The 23,249-nt window shown below is 38.4% G+C and overlaps 1 protein-coding gene across 1 annotated transcript in view; it reads right to left on the reverse strand.

Moving 5' to 3' along the window:
- The window catches only part of LOC130835938 (ATP-binding cassette sub-family C member 4-like), a 145,440-nt gene that overhangs the window by 47,931 nt on the left and 74,260 nt on the right, over positions 1–23,249 (reverse strand). Inside the window, exons 20-21 of the mRNA XM_057707836.1 lie at positions 12,269–12,348; positions 5,099–5,249 (exon numbers count right to left, since the gene is read on the reverse strand). Of these exons, the coding sequence (XP_057563819.1) occupies positions 5,099–5,249; positions 12,269–12,348 (231 nt within the window). The remainder of the gene's footprint in view (positions 1–5,098; positions 5,250–12,268; positions 12,349–23,249) is intronic.

Consider the following 23,249-nt stretch of genomic DNA (forward strand, 5'->3'; position numbering starts at 1 on the left):
CCAAGGGATACATATAGACTGAAAGGAAAGGGATGGAAAAAAATATTCCATGCAAATGGAAGTCAAAAGAAAGCTGGAGTAGCAATACTCATATCAGACAAATTAGACTTGAAAGTAAAGACTATTACAAGAGACAAGGAAGGACACTACATAAAGATCAAGGGATCCATTCAAGAAGAACATATCACAATGGTAAATATCTATGCCCCCAATATAGGAGCACCTCAATACATAAGGCAAATGCTAACAGCGATAAAAGGGGACATCGACAGTAACACAATAATAGTGGGAGACTTGAACACCCCACTTACATCAATGGACAGATCATCCAAACAGAAAATCAATAAAGACACACAAGCTTTAAATGACACATTAGACCATCTCGACTTCATTGATATTTATAGGACATTCCATCCAAAAACGACAGACTACACTTTCTTCTCAAGTGCACACGGAACATTTTCCAGGATAGATCACATCTTGGGTCACAAATCAAACCTCAGCAAATTCAAGAAAATTGAAATCATATCAAGCATCTTCTCAGACCACAATGCCATGAGACTAGATATCAGTTACAGGAAAAAAAACTGCAAAAAATACAAACACATGGAGGCTAAACAATTCACTCCTAAACAACCAAGGAATCACTAAAGAAATCAAAGAGGAAATCAAAAAATATCTAGAAACAAATGACAATGAAAACACAACAACCCAAAACCTATGGGACGCAGCAAAAGCAGTTCTAAGAGGGAAGTTTATAGCAATACAGTCCTACCTTAAGAAACAAGAAAATTACCGAATAAACAACCTAACCTTACACCTAAAACAACTAGGGAAAGAAGAACAAAGAAACCCCAAAGTGAGCAGAAGGAAAGAAATCATAAAGATCAGAGCAGAAATAAATGAAAAAGAAAGGAAAGAAACCATAAGAAAAATAAATAAAACTAAAAGCGGGTTCTTTGAGAAGATTAACAAAATTGATAAACCATTAGCCAGACTCATCAAGAAAAAAAGGGAGAAGATGCAAATCAACAGAATTAGAAATGAAAAAGGAGAAGTAACAATGGACACCTCAGAAATACAAAACATCATGAGAGACTACTACAAGCAACTATATGCCAATCAATTGGATAACCTGGAAGAAATGGATACATTCTTAGAAAAATACAATCTTCCAAGACTGAACCAGGAAGAAATAGAAACCATGAACAGACCAATCACAAGTACGGAAATTGAGGCAGTGATTAAAAATCTCCCAACACACAAAAGCCCAGGACCAGATGGGTTCACAGGCGAATTCTATCAAACATTTCGAGAAGAGTTAACACTTATCCTTCTCAAACTCTTCCAAAATATTGCAGAAGGCGGAGCACTCCCAAACTCATTCTATGAGGCTACCATCACCCTGATACCAAAACCAGGCAAAGATGTCACAAAAAAAGAAAACTACAGACCAATATCACTGATGAATATAGATGCAAAAATCCTCAACAGAATACTAGCTAACAGACTCCAACAGCACATTAAAAAAATCATACACCATGATCAAGTGGGGTTTATCACTGGGATGCAAGGATTCTTCAACATACGCAAATCAATCAACGTGATACATCATATCAACAAATTGAAGGATAAAAACCATATGATCATTTCAATAGATGCAGAAAAAGCTTTTGACAAAGTTCAACATCCATTTATGATAAAAGCTCTCCAGAAAATAGGCATAGAAGGAAATTACCTCAACATAATAAAAGCCATATATGAAAAACCAAAAATCAACATTGTTCTCAATGGGGAAAAACTGGAAGAATTCCCTCTAAGAACAGGAACAAGACAAGGGTGTCCACTCTCACCACTATTATTCAACATAGTTTTGGAAGTGTTAGCCACAGCAATCAGAGAAGAAAAAGAAATCAAAGGAATCCAAATTGGAAAAGAAGAAGTAAAACTGTCACTCTTTGCAGATGACATGATAGTATATATAGAAAACCCTAAAGACTCTACCAGAAAACTGCTAGCACTCATTGATGAGTTTAGTAAAGTAGCAGGATACAAAATTAATGCACAGAAATCTCTTGCATTCCTATACACTAACAATGGAAGAGCAGAAAGAGAAATTAAGGAAACTCTCCCATTCACCATTGCAACACAAACAATAAAATACCTAGGAATAAACCTGCCTAAGGAGGCAAAAGATCTGTATGCAGAAAACTTTAAGACATTGATGAAAGAAATCAAAGACGACACAAACAGATGGAGGGACATACCATGTTCCTGGATTGGAAGAATCAACATCATGAAAATGACTGTACTACCCAAAGCAATTTACAGATTCAATGCAATCCCTATCAAATTACCAATAGCATTTTTCACAGAACTAGAGCAAGAAATCTTACGATTTGTATGGAAATGCAAAAAGACCCCGAATAGCCAAAGCAATCTTGAGAAGGAAAAATGGAGTTGGTGGAATCAGGCTTCCTGACTTCAAACTATACTACAAGGCCATAGTGATCAAGACAGTATGGTACTGGCACAAAAACAGAAAGGAAGATCAATGGAATAGAATAGAGAACTCAGAAGTAAGCCCAAACACATATGGGCACCTTATCTTTGACAAAGGAGGCACGAAGATACAATGGAAAAAAGACAGCCTCTTCAATAAGTGGTGCTGGGAAAATTGGACAGCAACATGGAAAAGAATGAAATTAGAACACTTCCTAATACCATACACAAAAATAAACTCCAAATGGATTAAAGACCTACATGTAAGACCAGACACTATCAAACTCCTAGAGGAAAACATAGGCAGAACACTCTATGACATCCATCAAAGCAAGATCCTTTTGGACACACCTCCTAGAATCATGGAAATAAAATCAAGAATAAACGAATGGGACCTCATGAAACTTAAAAGCTTTTGCACAGTGAAAGAAACCATAAACAAGACTAAAAGGCAACCCTCAGAATGGGAAAAAATAGTTGCCTATGAAACAACGGACAAAGGATTAACCTCCAAAATATACAAGCAGCTCATGCAGCTTAATACCAAAAAAGCAAATAACCCAATCCACAAATGGGCGGAAGACCTAAATAGACATTTCTCCAAAGAAGACATACAGATGGCCAACAAACACATGAAAAGATGTTCAACATCACTCATCATCAGAGAAATGCAAGTCAAAGCCACAATGAGGCATCACCTCACCTCAGTCAGAATGGCCATCATCACAAAATCTGGAAACCACAAATGTTGGAGAGGGTGTGGAGAAAAGGGAACTCTCCTGCACTGTTGGTGGGAATGTAAGTTGGTACAGCCACTATGGAAAACAATTTGGAGGTTCCTTAAAAAACTACAAGTAGAACTACCATATGATCCAGTAATCCCACTCCTGGGCATATACCCAAAGAAAACCATAATCCCAAAAGAAACTTGTACCATAATGTTTATTGCAGCACTATTTACAATAGCCAGGACATGGAAGCAACCTAAATGCCCATCAACAAATGAATGGATAAAGAAGATGTGGCATATATATACAATGGAATATTACTCAGCTATAAAAAGGGATGAGATGGAGCTCTATGTAATGAGGTGGATAGAACTACAATCTGTCATACAGAGTGAAGTAAGTCAGAAAGAGAAGGACAAATATTGTATGCTAACTCACATATATGGAATCTAAAAATGGTACTGATGAACTCAGTGACAAGAACAAGGATGCAGATACAGAGAATGGACTGGAGAACTCGAGGTATGGGAGGGGGCGGGGGGTGAAGGGGAAACTGAGGCGAAGCGAGAGAGTAGCACAGACATATATATACTACCAACTGTAAAATAGTCAGTGGGAAGTTGTTGTATAACAAAGGGAGTCCAACTCGAGGATGGAAGATGCCTTAGAGGACTGGGGCGGGGGGGGACTCGAGGCGGGGGAGTCAAGGAAGGGAGGGAATACGGGGATATGTTTATAAAAACAGATGATTGAACCTGGTGTACCCCCCAAAAACAATAATTTAAAAAAAAAAGTTTATTAAAAACAAAATGTGCAAAGGCCACAACAGAAAACTCCTTTGTCTTGATGAACTTAGATTTTTTTCCACTTAGTAGATACAGAGAACAATGGGACTTAATATGCTTCTTCTTGGCTTGACTTCTAGAAAGTTGGTAATAATTTGCAATTACTACCCATGACTGAGGTTTCTGATACAAACATCTTCCTTCTTTATTTTTTGGCTAGTGTCATACCTTTTTAACAAATGTATAACAATTCTATTCATGATTTTCTGTTCTAATAATGATGAAATATGTCTGTGCATTAATCAAATAAGAACTGGATTACTTTATACTCTGTGATTACCTGTAGAATAGACTGGTTAACTATAAAATGTGTTCCCCATTATTCTAAAACTAGGAAGTTGAATGGAGTAATAGACTAAATGCGTACTGAAAGGATCCCCCTCCTGTATCCTCCTAAGGGGATTGTTTTCAGCATCATTTATATGAACAGCTTTGAGGAGGTGGGACCACAAACAGTGTGGCATCACCCCAATACTGGTGATGATAAAGAGCAACCCTGAAAATAACAGGGCTTATCTTTTCAAAACATTTAACAATTGCAACTTATTTGCCATCTCTGGAGTATATGAAAGAATATATTTTTCAAATGTATCACTTTTGACATATATTTCCTTTTCCCAATCTTTTCCTTTCCTTGTCATTTCTAGTAATTTCAGGGAATAAAAATCCCCTGTTTTCCTTCTACATAAATTCCAACATAGTGAAACTTTTTTTTTTTTTAGGAAAATGTTTACTGTGTGAGGAAGTATGTCATGAAGAAGACAGAAACAGTCCCTGTCCTCATGGTGCTCACATTCGTCCTCCTTGTGCTAAAATGCAAAGCTGCAGCTGACCCGCCACCACCTCCATTTGCCTTAAAGGGTCTCACTGACTCACAGTGGCCATAATATTCAATTACCTAATGTTGACTTGGTGAGCAACTGCAGAAGACAGAGGCTTCAGAATTTCAGGGGTCTGGTTGATTATGGCATAAATGGAAGCCAGCCTGCACTGCCATCCCCACCTGAGAGCCCCGGTACTCACTTGCACATTCCAGGCGTTTGACATCTCGTGATGCCTCTAAGAAACATCGCCAAAGAACAAAGAAAATGATGCCAAGGGGAATCACAGGTATCGCAATCCAAGGAATCACCGCCACCATCACGCCCACCACACCAATCACAAGTAGAAATGTCTGAAAGAGCAAAGATAGATGCAGAGGCCTCCTTATCAAAGATACTTTTCAAAGATAAACTTTAATAGGTTGTTTTGTTAGAATTATACTCCTTTCCTCAAAAGACATGATGGAATGGCAGGGAATGCTTCCCAGCCAAAGAAATATAATTATAGGTGGTCTTCATATTTACTGCATAAGCCCCACACCAGGATAAGAACTTTCTAGGTATTGGCTCTTGTGATACACTCAATATCCCTATGAGGCAGGCATTACTATTTTTAACAGATGAGAATATTTGAGACTCAGAAAGAGTAGGACTTGAATCCCAAACTATCAGCAATCAGTAGCTGTTACTAGGGAGAGAAGCGAGCAGGCATCACAGAGGAGGAATCCAGAAGCTTCAGCTACACATGTAGGGATAAAGAAGTGGTTAGTTACAAATTCAGTGTCCATAAAATGAGGAAAAAAATCAAATGTTGACCTCTGGAAGTGGAAATTCCTCTTTCTTGGTTTTCTGTGCATAGTTAACATTTACTGAGTGCTGACTGCACAGAGCTGAACATTCAATACTTCGCATGTATTAACTCAATACTCTTCACAATAACCCTACTGAATAATAGAATCAATATTATCTCATTTTACAGATGGAGACACTGAAGCACAGGGAGAGGAAAAGCAACTTGAACAAAACTGCAAAGCGTAAATCATGGAGCCTGAGAGTTCATGTCTTGAGCCATTATGACATATTTAAGCTTGTCCCCAACTTTCTACCATTATGTTAAGTATTTAAGATGTCCATTTCAGGGCTTCCCTAGTCACACAGTGGTTAAGAATCTGCCTGCCAATGCAGGGGACATGGGTTTGATTTCGATCCCTGGCCCAGGAAGATTCCACATGTGGAGCAAATAAGCCTGTGCGCCACAACTATAGAGCCTACATTCCAGAATCTCATGAAGTTGAACCCTGAGAGGGAGCTCATTCTAACCACTGGAATAGCTTAGTATTACCCAAGGACATATCAGAGCAGGTGCTATTTTTCCTAGGTGTGGTAATATTGTCACATGTACCAAAGTGACTGTGGTTTTTCTCTGGACAAAAAGAAAATCATACCTGAGATCTATTTTGTTCGAAGATGTATAATGTGACCAATAAACCTTAAGCCTACTACAATTTCTGTTCAATCTGTGTTTTCTTTCCAAGTCTAGGCTTTCCAAAGATTGGTAACCTTAGGGAAATGGAGGCAAGTCAACATTTTTTGAGATATTTCTTTTCTTATTCCATATCCTCTTTCTGTTTCAAGTTTTGCTTCTTCTTGGTAAAGACTTAACTGCTCTAAAATTGCTGAGCATTGTGGGAAACTGAGAAAAAAACTGGTGGGCCTCTGAATTAAAAAAACCAAACCAGATCATTCAATATATTCCAAAGAGAGGATTAATTTGACATTTTCTATTTCATGTACCATGAATTGTTGCATTGATATCAATGGAAGCATAAAAGCTAGATTTTTTTTACACTAATGAATCCCAGGAAATTCAACTGTGTCCACCCTAGGTTGCCCTTCTTGGTGCAAGCAGCATAGTTAGGATGTCAGGATGACTAAGGCAGAGGACCCTGTCACCACTACCTGTGGAAGGGAAGACTGATGAGCACCTCTCGTGCTCAGAAAGGATGTTGTCCTGTAAAGCTGTTTCTGACAAACCACACTGGCATCTAAAAGAATTGTTAATGAAGTATATACAAAAGCAGCAAAGAAAAGAAAATAATCCTTGTGAATAATGTTAAATGTTTTTTAAAAAGTTTTCCCAGTAAAAAAACTTGAAAAATACTACTTTATTGGTAGTGCCCGTGGCAAATTTTCTCATAATACTGAAGAAATTCCACACTTCTCTAGTTCTAGCTGACAACCAAAGAAATGGTGGTTATTACCCCATCTTCCCAAATACCAATAATGGATGAGGCTTGCCAACTGTCCCACCTTTCAAGTATTTCACAGACATCATTTAATTTCATTCTCACATCAAATCTGAGTAGGAGGAATCATCCTCTCCATTTACAAAGAACTGACGCTCAGAGAGGTTGAGTAATTTGCCCACAGTCGGATAATTCAGTCATTTTGACCACAAGCGTGTTCATTTAATTTCTGCCTGAAACTGTATCTCATACAGAGATAAAATTCATATTTAAAAAATTAATATCTAAATATATTCTTTTTTAATGTATTTTCCCTTCTGTCTGCATTTCCTAATTTTACTGGGTTTCAAGTAGTCATACTGGGTCTCTCCCATCAGGGGACCAGTCCTAGAGTCCCAGCTATTAGGGAATAACAGCCTGCTCAGCTCACAGAGCTGACTGATCATTGAAAGGTCTTAGAAATGGTTGCTAACAGAACACGTTAACATATGTTGATTTAAGAATTATTCTTAAATATTTTTCTATTTAAATAGGAAAAAAGAAACTTTCATAAGAAAGATGGGTTCTAAACCAAGAAAGCAAAATGATTTGGGGAAAAAAGCCCAACTTAATTTTAATAATTACATAAACCTCAAGGACACAAAATGAGGCTGAATATTTTAAATGTTCAATATCTGTATTTGTTTGGTGGTTAAAAACATTAAAACTTCCCCAGGAAGTCTCTACCTCTAGAATTAACATTGTATTCTAATACTGCAGATTTTAACATATTCTTTTCACAAGCACAGTTTGATATAAGAGGACTTGTTTGCCTGTTTTGAATTTAACTTCCAAATTCCTTATAGCCCTGTAGGAATTCCTAGGTATCTATACCAACATGTTACTTTAAACTTAATTCCAAGGGATTCTGTTCCTGATAGTCTCTCTGAAGCTTGTGCCAAAGAACATGTTTTCTATAAACAGTAGTAAAAATGTATCTTCTTACTTAATGCAAATAAATATGCCATCCATACTTTAGGCTCACTCCATTATTATCTGAACTCTCGCTTGCTTACTCTCATACTTTATGCACAATGTGAAATATGTATTTAATTATAAAGCCACTTAATCAGTAGACAGTACTGTTATTATTTGTTTACAGAATTAAAAAATAATCAGGATCATTAAGATTGCTAACACCTCAAAGGGATTTCAAAGCTTTTACTTCTACTGTTAGTCTTAAGAATTCTGTTTCAAGTTGTGATACCTACAAATCATCCAGATTGCCTTAAACTATTACTGATTTTGCAGAAGATATGACTTAAGTGCAATAAACAAAGCAAGATTCACTTCTTGGAAAGAAAACAAGGCAAGATTTCCTTGTGACCTAGAGAGGAAAAAATGATGCCTAGTTTTTGATCAGTAAGCTGTTTACTGATGTGGGTGTAGGAGAGATTCTTCTACTTGCTTATTCTTGAAATATATGAGATACAAAACAAAACAAACAAACATTTCAATGAAATTATCAGAGATTGTGCTGCTAATACAAGACTCTTTTGGAGAAAGTAAAATTTTGAACAGACTGCACAAAACTCAAAAGATTAAGAAATGTAATTCCTGTCAAACAATACCCATCACCCTTCAAACACAAGATAAACAGAAGCAAAAGGAAAAACATGGAAGGCTTTTAAATGTAAGCTCCTAAGCTTAACACCAACCTAGGGTTAGTACTGAGTCTGCATGTAAGATAATATGGTCCCTTGCACGTCTCGGGAAGTTCAGAGATCAGTTTCTGATTCCCAGATTTCTCCTTTATCACCTCTGTTTCCTTTGACCTCACCCAACTCAGTTAACTCTATTACATTAGAACATTACAGAACATTGGTGTGTCTCAGCTGTATGATGAGATCTATATAAGTTCTAAGACTAAGCTTTTCTAAACTTGTCCTTTCCGAATGAAACTGGGACATCTGTAGAGACATGGATGGATCTAGAGACTGTCATACAGAGCAAAGTAAGTCGGAAAGAGAAAAACAAATATAGTTTATTAACACAGATATGTGAAATATAGAAAGATGGTACAGATCAACTGGTCTGCAAGGCAAAAATAGACAGATGTAGAGAATAAACATATGGACACCAAGGCGGGGGACAAAGGGGAGGGAGGGGCAGGGGTTGGGGTGGGATGAATTGGGAGATTAGGATTGCTATATATACATTACTAATAAGAAAAAAATATCAAATTGTACATTTTAAATATATGCAGTTTATTGTATGTCAATTATACCTCAATAAAAGTTCTTTTAAAAAAATTGTCCTTTCATTGGGATACACTTATCATACCTTCATCCCTCATTTGGCTGCCTTGGATCTTTTCACAACCACACCAGCTCTGGGACCTGTGTTTCCTTCAGTTAGCTCCCAAGTGAGAGTCACAACTAAGTCCACTGAAGAGTGAATGGCGGTGTCTAGTTTACAGTTTGGTAACCAGCACAACAGAAAGCATTAGGGAAACATAGTGTACTCCTTCCTTCATGTTCGGCATATCAATAGCTTCCTTTTTATTGATACCTTTTCTCAGGGTTCTACCTTTTAACGAAATTCAAGAGTGGAGTCCATCTATTTGCTAATTTTTCAAGGCACACCTTAAAAATAACAGCGCCTAAAAGTGGAGATGAAACATTGAAGTGTTTCCCCATAAACACAGGAACCAAAAGAAAACTGGCATATCTATCTACATCAATATAAGCATGAAGTTAGGAAGGATTCCTAGAAATAAAGGAAAATATTTCATAAGAATTCAGGATCAATTTATCCAGAAGATATTTTTTAAAATAAAAATTGAGATTTAGATTTTTAAAAATTTATATAATCCTAAGTTTATATTATCCTAATAACTTAGCTATAAAATGTATAAGGCAAAATCTCACAAAACTCAGCAGAAATAGACACTTCCATATTCACAGAGGAAGATTTAAATCCACTTACCTCAATAACTAATGGAACAGATAAAAATCAATAGGGATATAGAAGATTTTGAAACATGATATAGAAGATTTTGAAAACATGATTAACAAATGATGTAATTAATACATAATACTGTAGTCAATAACTATATAATACATTCTTTTCAATGACATATATGCTATACTAAAACAAGTATTAACAAACTTCAATGGACAGAAATTGTACAGAACGTATTCTAACCTAAGTGGATTTAATAAGATATCAGTAACAAAAAGGTAACTAGAAAATCACTACCTATTTGGAAGTTCAATAATATACTTGAAAATATCACCAAGTTCAAAATTACAATAAAATTAGTATTTTGACACAAAAGAAAATGAAAATATTTTTAATATTAAAATTTAAGGGCTGCAAATTTAAAGCTGTGCTTGGAGGTAAATTTATAGCTTTAAACATTGTTTTAAAGTCCACAGAGGATACATGGGACACCTCTATATCTTCCTCTTAATTATGTTGTGAACTGAAAACTGCTCTAACAAAAAATGAAGTCTTACCAAAAAGAAGGCTAAAAGCCAAGGGTTTTAAAAGATGTTGCCCTAAAGGAACAAGAATACCTTATCTCATCACTTCTATTCAACACTATACTGTAGGCTCTAGCCACAACTGTAAGTCAAGAAAAGGAAATAAAAATCATAAATATTGGAAATGAAGTAGTAACACTGTGATTAATTACAGATGACATGATTGTATGTGTATAAAATCCTACAGAATTAAGAACAAAAACAAACAAAAAACACCACCACCAACTCCAGAAAATGCAAAGTGAATTCACAAGTAAATCAACCATATTTCCATATACTAGCAACATGCAATTAAAAATGATATTAAAAATAATCCAATAATAAAATAAAATATTAAATAGTCAGGAATAAATTTAACCAAAGAAGTGTAAGAAATGTATACTAAAAATTATGAAACATTTCTAAAATTAAAGAAGACCTTAATAAGTGGAGAGAGATACCATATTCATAACTGCAGATTCAACGTTACTAAAACTCAGCAGGATACATTTATAATAAGTTTGCAGAAAAGAAGAAAAAATCAGATATCTTTGCAGTAAAAGTACTCTGCCTCTGAGTCTCGGTTTACTTCTCATTAGTAAACAGTGGAAGTCTTTCCCATAGGCTAGGCTATCTGCAGTCAGATATTCATTGCTACATTTCTGTGTGCAGCTTTTGATAAATGCATTTTATTTCCAAAATGAACATTTGGAAATGAAGAAAGTCCCCACAGCCTGAATCACTGAAAAGCAGTCAGAACTAAATAACAGAAAAAACACCCCACATGAACAACGATACTGAATGAGGAGATCAGAGCTGAGACGACCCAACATCACTGTTTAGAACCTCAAGTTCACAGACAAAACAAAGGCTGGATAGAAGGTATTTCTGTGGGATTACTGCTTTTTGGTTTTTTTTTTTTTTAAACAAAGAAACCAACAAAGACACTGTGAGATAGAATAATCAAGGTATGAAAAGAAAAGCTGCCTATAAAAACAAAAAAGACATTTTCTGAGATGACTTTGCTCCCATACTCAAATTATTAGCTTAAACCTACTTGCCTTTAAAACCTTTACATCTCCCATAACTGCTCTCTATCGTCCTTGTTAAAGTATTATCCTCACCTTATTATTACTAATCTTTTGTTTGTAAGTAACCATACTTGGCTTTATCCAAAACAAAATAAATAAATAAATGGTGCAATAAATATTTGTCCTCTGTGGTAATCCAATGAATAATTTAGTTAATGTACACTATCCTTCTGTGAGAGGTGATTGTTTCTGTGTTATGAAATGTGCTCACGGTAAAGGGAATCCACACCAGATCCCTGGAAGGCAGAGGGAGAACCACTTGCCAAGCATGTAGCTGCTTCAGACCAACCTTGATGTGACTGTGTAGCCAGCCACTCCTACACCAGGTATTACTCATGTTAACTCAGCCTTCCAATCACAACCACACCTTTCTTTTTTTTTTTTAAAAAAAAAAAAAAAAGGCCTTTTACTTAAAACAATAAGACATATCACCAGGTTGAAAGGCCCACCCTCAGCTCCCATGAAAACACCTTGAAAAATAGGCATGTTGCTTTTCCCTGGGAGAACTCTGACATGACTGTTACGTTACCTGGATGAAATCCTGAAATGTCTGGGGCAGCAAGTCATCCATGTGCCCAATATCTTTGGAGAAACGATGTAAGATTCTTCCTGCAAGAACAGCATATAAGAAATCACTCATTTCCCCAGATAGGCCCTTTAAGAGAAACAATTCATGAACAAATCAAAACAATGTTTAAATGCATATGTATTTAATATATTACAGATTCATATGAAATATGCCAATGTCAGTGGTAAAGAAAAAGAAAAAAAGATGATACCTAAAGAGAAACAAAAATACCACTAAATGGCAGTAGGTGGGGAGTTGCAATTGATTTTTAAAAGGATGGAGGGGGAAATCTTGTGGCAGTATTGGGAAGGGTTGATAGATTTCAGAATATTCCCTCCTTTTAGATCCAACCCATGTAAGACTCATTCCAAGTGCTAAGTTGTTAAGCAGTTGCAAAACACTTAAGTTTATCCTAATTGTTACGCTAATTTTGCTTTAGTTATCAAAATTAATTTTGCTGGTAATACTTTTTAAATAAACATAATTATAACTTCTCTGTAATTATTTTCCCTCAAGATGGATCACAACACTTCACAGTTTGGGAAATTGTGGATTCCTGCCATTTTGAAGTTGTGAGTTTACTACTGAGGTAATAAGTTGTTATTTTCTGTGGTGCACCAGGTGTAACAGACAGACTCATGCTTAAGCATCCAAGAAGACCAGAGGCATATAGGCAGGAAGAGAGAAATATTACCTAATGACTAAAGATCACTTATTAGCATTAATTTTATTTCCCTTCTCAGAATCCATGAAAAAAAGAATATCCTAAAGGCTGCAAGTTTGGAAGATGAGAACCAATGTCTAATATCTAGTATTTTGAATGATTTAATTCAAAGTAATTGACAACACACACACACACACACACACACACACACACACAACCTATCTTTGTGTAGCAACTCCTGGGAAATGTGTTTATCTAGGCCTCTGGACTTCTTTTGTAATGGAGGTTTCAGGAAGCCAGCGTATATGTGAGATGTGGGACCTCTTGGTGCTTTTCCCTCCCAAAGCCCTTCATACAAAGCTACAACTGGACCTTGAATGAGCAGAGGCTGGGGGCTGAGTATCTGCTGTCAGGCTGAGCTGGCTCTGCTGTCCTCCACAGGGTGTGCCCAAGCTAGGAGCTGGAGCCACTGGAGGTTTTTGCCCTTGGCCAGGCCCGGCCATTACAGGCTGGGTCTTAATATTCCTGTCTCAGGCTTAGGAAATACAGACTCCAGAAATCGTCTTTTGGTGATACCTTTGGAGGACCAGGGACAACTTTTCTGAGCCTCTAAGAATGACTATTTTAGAGGGTGCTTCTCAGGATTAAATGGGCTCATGCAGGTGAAAGAACCAAGTCATGATGCCAGGTACTTAAACAGGTGCTCAACCCCCAAGATGAGATGATGACTATGACCCCCAGTTTCTGCAGCATCATGTCACCCGGGAAAGTCTAACAGGCACTGCAGGAAGGTCTATTTAATAAAATGCAGAATCTGATTCAGGAGTGTTAGCGGGGAGCTAGAGAGTCTGCATTTCCTCCAAGCTGCCAGGTGATGCCCTTTCTGCTATTCTCCGGATCACACTTTGAGGGGCAAAAAGTTGAGGTTATTATTTAATGAGTTGTGCTTTAGGAACATTAAAATCAGACGGGTGATTTTTCACATATTCTAATGGATTTTGTAGCCTATCTAGTTGTTTTTTAACTTCTCAAAGCAGCAATATCAAAATAAGGAAAATACATGTCAAAAAAATGTTAAAGGTATAGTCTAAATGCTTGTGATTTCTTTGACGGAAAAATTTAACTTTTTAGTGTAGCAGGATTCAGAAACACTGCAAGTGCAATTTGACTTAGAAACTATTGAAAGCAATATTGGATTTTTTTTTTAAGATTAAAAAAGCTACTCAGGGATGAATAATATGTGACAACCACCCCTTTACCTTTCACCAGATGTGTGAGTCTTAAGGTCTGAAATACTCAGGGCTGGCAAATAGTGTAAAATACAAGGAAAACAAAAACAATGAGAAAAACCATCTCCCCACACAGTGACTACAAAAACTGAATCAAATGTCAAAGGTCATCAAAAAATTAACTCTTATTCACCCATGAGCTGAGTGTAGAATATGTTAGATCAGAAAGTTCAATAGTTACTTCCATGCACTAAGAAACATTAAGAGAATGAATGGTGTTTGTAGAATATTTCATTAGGTTTCGGGAAAGACTATGGTAACCAGAGCTGTGAGTCCAAGTTCATGGACTCATAGTACTAAAGTTCTCTCAAAGGTCTCTAAATGAAATCCTTATGAATTCCCTTCACACACATGCCATGATTCTTCACCCAAATGACCTGCGGCCCCTGCTGGAGTATTTCCAGGGAGGCAGAGGGAAGGGGGATTCACGTGAACAGGGGGAACCCAATCCAGGTTCAGACTGCTCTGTGAGGCAGGGCTTCCTCACAGGAAACCAAATCTTGCCTTCCTGGAACATCCAAGCTCTGCTGCTTATTCTGCCCTGATAACCACAAAGTGACTCTAATTTCTCTTGATATGACAGCCTTTCAACTCCTTGAAGTGAATCATATCCTTTGTAGCAACGACTCCTTGGTGCCTCAGTGATCCCTCATAAGGCACAGTGTCCTATCTTGGCCGCTGCCTCTTGTCCAGACTCAGATGGTCAGTCTCAGTTAACGCCTTGTGTCCAGGATTAAAATCAACACCCCAGGTATTAGGGGTAAATTGGTATCACCACTTTTCCTATCCTGCACAGGTTGTAGTCAACCATAAAGCCAACAATCATGGTAAACTCTGGACATCAGATCACATTTTGGACACACGTATAATGAAAATCCATATCCCTCCCACCTGTGCTGCACAGGGAGATTTGGGGGAACAAGTGAGCAATATGTACAAACAACCTAAGAGCATATCCCTTCTGACCCAGAAATTCCATTTCTAGAAATGTATCCCAAGGAGTTAATAAGTGCATCAAACTATTGAATGTGGCATATTTGTCAAGTAAGAAGTAGAAAACAACTCAAACAAGTCTATCTTATGTACAATTTTAATTTTTCCTGTACTTTCTTATTTTTTATCTACAATCACTGTGTATTACTTGTGTAAAAAGGTAAAGTAGGGAGGAGAGGGCAAGAGAAAAACTGGGGAAGAGGGGGAGGAGGAAGGAGGGGATGAAAGGGAGGAGGGAAAGAGGAGAGATGGAAGGAGAGAAAGAGGGAGAGGGAGGGGAAGGGGAGGAGGGAGGTACCTCCCTTGAAGTCCATGGTATCCAAGAACAAATCAGGGTCCTCCTAACTGCTCTGGTTCACATTTTTCCGTCTTGTCCACAAGACAGAATATCATGAAAGATGCTACTGAACTTGTCAAAATACAAATTCACAATGATCACGTTTTAAGAACTGACTCTACAGTCTAAGCTGGAATCAGTCACCTCTAGAATTCTGACACCTGACCCATACCCAGCTTACTTATACCAAAACTTTAATTTAAAACTTGGAAATTCCCGTAACTAGTCTAGGCTCTATATTTTTTTAATAAGGCAAGAAGGTATATTTACATATCATAAAATATCACCGTATATTTTTATTGAGGAATAATTTATATCTCATAAAACTTTCCCATTTCAGGTGTACAATTCAATGAATTTTAGTAACTTTACCGTGTGATGCAACCATCACCAAAAATCAGTGTTAAGACGTATTTATCCCCCCAATAACATCCCTCATGCCATTTACAGTGACTCCCTATTCCCCCCCAGACACAGGCTACCACTAATCTACTTTCTTCCTCTATAAATTCACCTTTGCAGGACATAACATACAAATGGAATCATACAATATGTGGTCTCTGGTTTGGCTTTGTTCACTCAGCCTAAGATTTCTGAGGTTCACCCATCATGTAAGCATGTTCTTTTGAGCCCACTCTTCACCACAGCAGTGGTCTTAGACCACATATCAGGCCACGCCATGCTGACCTTGAGGGTAAGAACAGGTGTGTTTTGTGAGCGCTTCGATATTGTGAACTTTATATGTGGCCCTGTTTAGCTTCACTGATGGTTCTAGAACCTAATTATTTAGATAAGAATCAGCCATTGGTTTGATAGCCCTGCAAAGAGTCAGAAGCCAGGAGTCCTGAGTCCAGGCTCTGAATCCATTGGAGTGTGGAGCAGTGGGGAAGAAAATGAATGAAACACTGTCCCGGTGAGAAGTGGAATCTGTATCCAAGCAGCCTATTAAAAAAGAGCAGAGTCCCTCCAAAGGGGCAAAGAAAATGCACCTGTACCTTCCAGGTACCATGCAAGGTGTTGGGGCAAAATTGGTCCAATGGAGAGGGTGTTCAATGGAGCCCAGAGACAGTCACCAGGCTGAAAAGGATCCCTGTGTACATGAGGGAGCCACTAAGGGAGGTGGGCCAGCCTGGACTTCCTGCATCATTCTACACAAACTAATTCAGCTTAGATGAGCCCAAGAACAGGAGAGGGAGCTGTAGAAGTCTGGGAACTCCATAGTTTCTTCTTCTTTGCTGTTAGAATAGGTCATCAATATGGTGGCTGCTCAAAGAATGCCATGAAACAGAAAGAGCAACAGGAAGCAGTAAACCACCAGAGGAAAACCAAGTTCTGGTCCTCCTCTGGCCCTGAGCAGCAAGAGGCCTTCATGCAACTCATCCAACCTCACTGAGAGCAAATTTCTCATCTGTAAAAGGGAGATGATGACATTCACAGGACAGAAGACCATGAGGATAAAAGAGATGATGCTTATGCAGGCACCTTCTAAATTATGAAGCAGCACACATGTGCAATGTGTTATTCATATTATCCTCATGGAATTTCAGAGCTTTAAGAGGCATGAAAGGTCACCAGGGCTAGTAATTTCCAAACTTTGTCCTATGAAGTATCTGAGATTCAACAAGGTGCCTTGGAGAATGAGACAGAAGAGGAAGTGGAGGCAAGACACCCCATCCATCTCCATTAATGTCCAGCCCCTCCCAAACAGAGCTCCTTACATCCATCTGGATATTCACACACAGATGGTGTTTGCAGAAAGTGTTTGGCAGCTAAAAGAAAGGTTCAGATCCCTTTGTATACCATGCTTCCTGTGATAGAAGAGACAAGGTCCAACCTTGCTCAGGATGATGCAAGAATATTTCATAATGGTGTTGGACTTCCCTGGTGGCACAGTGGTTAAGAATCTGCCTGCCAATGCAGGGGACACAGGTTCAATCCCTGGTCTGGGAGGATTGCACATGCTGCAGAGCACCTAAGCCTCTGCACCACAACTACTGAGCCTATGTGCTGCAACTACCAAAGCCAGAGTGCCTAGAGCCTGTGCTCTGCAACAAGAAGCCACCGCAATGAGAAGCCCACGCACTGCAACAAAGAATAGCCCCCGCTCACCACAACTAGAGAAAGCCCACGAGCAGCAATGAAAACCCAATACAGCCAATAAATAATTAATTATAAAAAAATGATGTCAACTGAAAAAAATACATAACCTACAAGTTAAGAATTATGTTTTATTTGGGAGACAAAACCAAGGACTTAAGCTGGGACACAGCCTCTCAGATATCCCTGAGACACTGTTCCAAAGAGGTAAGGGAAGAGCCAAGATATACAGGAGTTTTTCCAACAAAGCCCAGGTAGTCAGAACATCAAAAGATTAGTGTTAAAGAAAACCAGATATCTCAAGTTAAGGAATTTAGCGTTTCTCTATGTATGGGAAGATGCAAGGTCTGGGCTCACTGAAATCATTCCTTTGATATGCACCTTAGCTACCTGGGGGCAGTATCCTTTACTTTCTTATCCTGTCTCCTCAGGGTGCAAGGTCAGGGGGTGGCTGCAGTGTCTGAGGGCTTGGCAGGGGGCAGCCCATTTGTCTCCATCCTGAGTTCCCTCAGGGCTCACCTTCCAGGGTGGCTGTAGTGACTTGATGGCTGCAGCATCCTTTGTTTACTGATATGCCAGGTGACATTTTTTCATTGATGATGCGGTGGGTGCTACTGTCAAGCCATCCTGGGATTTCTACCTAGCACATAGGGGAGGCATGGAAACCCCATTTTTCAGGGCAACTTCCTGCAATATCCTTTGCTGCCTCTTATTTTTTTCTAAGGATAGTGCCACTGACCATTTTTCTTTTTCTGGTTCTCTTTCTAAACTTTGCTCACTTTCATTACAATGATTTCCAGTTTGCTCAGGCATCCCAAATCATATCTCCACTCCTGATCTCCTCCTTGGGCACTTGGCTGCCCTACAGAACATCTTAAGCTCAACACATCTAAACTGAACAGAAGCCTTTAAAGTTGACCCACAACTACCCGCACCCAACTTCTCAAACTCTGCCTTAGACCTCTGCCCAAACACCAAGCATGAAAACTTTTTAGTCACTTTCGACTTTTCTTGATCTCACACAATTACCAATAGGTCTTAACTTGTCATTCAAAACAATCCCATTTGCATTCTCCTTTCTTTATCAAATCAAAGCTATCACGTTTTTAGGAAGTGGGGAGAAAAGAGACAGAAGAGAGGTACCTACCTTACCTCCCTTCCATCACTCCTGATCGTGTATCCTTATTCTGATGGGGAGCCCTCCTCTCTCTTCTATTCACCCACCAAGAATGTCCTCACTCCCTACCCCAACTGTTCAGATCTCAGCTTTAGCCCTTTCTCTTCCATGAAACTCTTGCTGACAAATGTAGCTTCCAGGAATCTGCCACTCACTTGAACTCCTTTATCTTTATTGAACAGGCTTGGAATAATTATGCTGCCCTCTCAGGAACCCTCCACAGCTCTGGTCACAACTAAGTGACCAAAAGTGCCCAGGGGTACCTAACATACTGACTAGCCACCAAGTCATGCAGATCTACCCTCTAAAGAACTACAAGGCCAGGAGAGAAGCAGGAAAGTGGAGCAGACTCTCTATACCCAGCAAAGATGATAGGCAAAGGGGCTTGGGAACATGCACAAGCCCTGTGACAATGGCCCCTGCTCCCATGAGGACCCCAGTTCCCAGCTCCAGTTCCAGGAAAGTCAGTATTACTCCATCTCCATGAGATGTCCATTTCCTTTTGATCAAGCCCTCCTCCTCTGAACTAAGGTAGATTCTGCCCCTAGAAACCCAAAAGCCTGGACTAGAACAATCACCACAGGTACAATAAGAGAACTGCTTACTAAAATTAGTTGGGGAAATTATAGATTTATTGTAAAGTTAAATCTTCAAATTACTAAGTACCCTTTTAAACAACAAAATTATTTTAATCATTTTGGCAGAACATTCTTCATTCAGACAACAGACTTTTGTCATTTTAAAGAGAAGATATAGAGCATGGAAACATCTTTTCTTGACAATCCAGACCTAATATTTTGAACATCAATGGTTTAACTGTTTTTAAACATAGCAGTGTCCTCTGGGGCTACTTAAGGTTACTTAATATGTACTCCAACCCCCACCAAACTACTACTTTTTAAAAATATTTTTATAATAATGTGATTTTAGCTGATACATTATGCTGTTGTCCAGAGCCTGTCTCCAACCTCCATTTTTACTTAGTGCTGAGAACAGAGGAGACCCTACAACTAATTAGGGCCTAAAATAAGACCACACACTCTCAGCAATTCTTATATTTAAAGGCATAGGTTTTCTGACACTTTGTTTGATGAGGGACTGTTTCAGTGAGCTTCTAGATTCCACGTGGAGTCTGGGTATATTCTCAGAACACGTCATAGTATAATCTATTTAGCGGTTTAACTACTTTTATGTATATTAGTCTTGAGTTCACACCTAGATTATACACCCTTTGGAAACATGGACCACATTTCACACAATCTATAACAAAATGCAAAGTGCCGAGCAGGGTGGAGAGTGCTCAAACAGGAAACCCGATGGCATTTCGAATTTTTTTTTAATGGGAAAACTTCTGTGCAGATGGACTCTTATGCAAAAACATAAAACAAATCTATAATATAAATATTTTAAAAGTGGCTCTTACTGAAGAGAGACTGTAAGACCTGGAACCCACTCAGTGAACACCTTGTCAATCAGGAGACACAACTGGAAATATTATCTCTGATCTTTATGGAGTCCAACACTCTAGCCATCTTCAATTTATAAACACATGGGTGAAACTACTAGGACACAGAGGGCTCCTGCGGATCAAGTAAAATTAGATCAGAAATAGGCCAACATTCACAAGACTCTCATCTTGTGTAAATCCCAAACTTTAATCTGTACAGGAATCTCCTGGGGATCTGGTTAAGAGGTATATTCTCAAGAGCACTCAGTGATGTCTGAGACTCTAGATTTCTAACTACTCCAGGTGATGTTGATGCTGCTGGTCTAGGGACCACACTTCGAGTAACAAGGAAGAAACTGAACATTTCTGATTACTGTTCCTTTGTCATCCATACCTGCCCCTGTAAGCTAAAGCATTCTTGCCTAGATCTACCTCTGTACTTGTTTCAAAAGCACCTGGTATTTGACAGAGATGTACTTAAAGCAGCTGTGCTTTAACAAATATGCAGTGAAAAGAATATGAAAACAATACATATTTATACGTATAACTGAGTCACTTTGCTGTACAGCAGAAATTAAACACAACACTGTAAATCAACTATACTTCAACAAAATTTAAAAAAGAGAAAAAGATACAAGTGGTATCTCCCTGAATGGGCTCTGACTTGACTACCAGAATGTACCTGTACAGATGAGACCTAGAGGTTCTGAAAGTGACCTTTGCTTCATTACCATGCTAAGATCTCTGCCCAAGGTGGGGATCTGTACTCTACTAGGCACAGTTCCTGCCAGGTGCAAAGGAGTGTAGAAGTCTGTGCTTGCCCCAGCTACCCCAGCTCTTCTTGGAAATGTCCACCCCTTTCCTAGAGCCCTGGTGACCTGCTTGCCTCCTACCCCTTAAAATTCCCTTACTCCTCTCCCCTCCCTCCCCTTGGGGAGAAAGTGTTTTTAGAATACTAGCTCTCCCTTCTCCATTCCCTGATCAATGAATAAAGTTTCTGCTCTGCTATACAGAACCCAGTTTCATAAGTGGCATTTGTGACTTCAGGCAAAGGACCCATTGAGGGGTCACTGACCCAGTGGGGATCAGTTACACCTTCTGTTTCAAGAACATTTAAATTAACCTTGTCTTATCTACATGTATAACGGTTGCCCTTTTAAAGTCCATTCTTTGCTTCCAGGAGGTAACAAATACTTGTCTCCTTTTTATTCACACAAATTAAATTAGAATATGGACATTATTAGGGCAGGGGATTTGTCTGTTTCATTCACTGCCATTACCCCAGTGCCTGGACCAATGCCTCACATATCAAAGGTGCTCAAGCATATTCTGAATGAATCAACAGAACAAACCCTTCTGCTATAAATAAACGATTGTTTCCAAATTTCAGTCTCTATTGCTATTTCAGGCAATCTTTTTTGTTGCCTGTTGTCTTTTGACCTGGGGAAATTCATGTTGCAATATGAAGTGTCTGGTTGTCATGCTGTCACCAGCAAAGCCCATTAACAATTCCTGGAAAATAAAAATAAAATCTGAGTAATAAAGTCTAACCTTTTTTTCCCTTTGTGCTTAGTCTAGTTTCACTTGCTCATAGGGTGCCTTGTGCAGAAGCCTTATACTCAGCCCTTCAGACCAGAGTCCGTAGTGCAAAATGTCTTCAAGAAGGCAGTGGCAAGTGGGCTGTGTGCACGGACAAGAACCCTATAAAGCAGCCCTGCTGACAGCCTTTGGGAGACAGCATGTACTCTAAAGCCTGCAGCTCTTCATTCTTTGATCAAAGAATAAAGATTTCCTTTGCTTCTGAACAGAACTCAGGCTTGTTCTACTGGTGCGAGCAACACTGGGCATAAGGACCCTTGTTGGAGACTAACTCACCCAGGTTACAGAGACTCAGAAAATTCATGTCAACACATCTATGTCATGGAGCTATTTTACTGGACACACTGGAAAGCTCTACTAAATATTTACTAATAAAAATAAGCCAATAAAACCATAGGCAGGGCTGATGTTAAACTGGTATGAATGGTACCACTGACAGCCTAGGCCCCTTCTGATTGGCTAATATCTGCTCCACTGGATGCTGAACATTTTGAATATCACTCCCATTTGTAAGAGTTCCTGGAATTCTCCCTTGGTTAACCATAATTAAAGTGAAACATTTAATTACTCAGCCATAAAAAAGAATGAAATAATGCCATTTGTAGCTACTTGGATGGACCCAAAGATCATCATACTAAGTGAAGTAAGTCAGAAAGAGAAAGACAAATACCATATATCACTTATATGTGGAATCTAAAATATGGCACAAATGAATATATCTACAAAACAGAAACAGACTCACAGACACAGAAAACAGACTTGTGGTTGTGAAGCTGCAGAGGGGTCAGGGAGGGAAGGAGTAGAAGTTTGCAATTAGCAGATGCAAACTATCATATACAGAATGGATAAACAATAAGGTCTTACTGCATAGCACAGGGAACTATATTCAATATCCTGTGATAGACTATAATGGAAAAGAACATGAAAAAGCATGTGTATCTATGTATAACTGAATCACTGTTTCGTACAACAGAAATTAACATTGTAAATCAACTATCCTTCAATAAAATGAATTTTTTAAAAAATGGATGTAAGAATTGAGGGGAGAGAAAAGACGAGCTACACTTTTTAAAATACTCAATGCTTACCAAAACTTATAAGATACTCATTTTCACCTAAAATTTCAAACCTTAATCTCATGTCGAAAATTTAGGTATTTGGATATAGCAAGAACCAAGAGAAAACATACCTGAAGGCCAGGCCAATTAAGCATGAAATTCCTATAATGTCTCCTTTGTGAAAGAAGACATGAGTGCTCAGAAAATTTTGCATCAAGCTTCTTCATTCAATTTTTAAAATTCTCTAACGTATGAGTTAAATCAATTTGCCTGGTCTAAAG

The sequence above is a fragment of the Hippopotamus amphibius genome, chromosome 14, assembly GCF_030028045.1.
Source record: "Hippopotamus amphibius kiboko isolate mHipAmp2 chromosome 14, mHipAmp2.hap2, whole genome shotgun sequence".
Classification (NCBI taxonomy): domain Eukaryota; kingdom Metazoa; phylum Chordata; class Mammalia; order Artiodactyla; family Hippopotamidae; genus Hippopotamus; species Hippopotamus amphibius.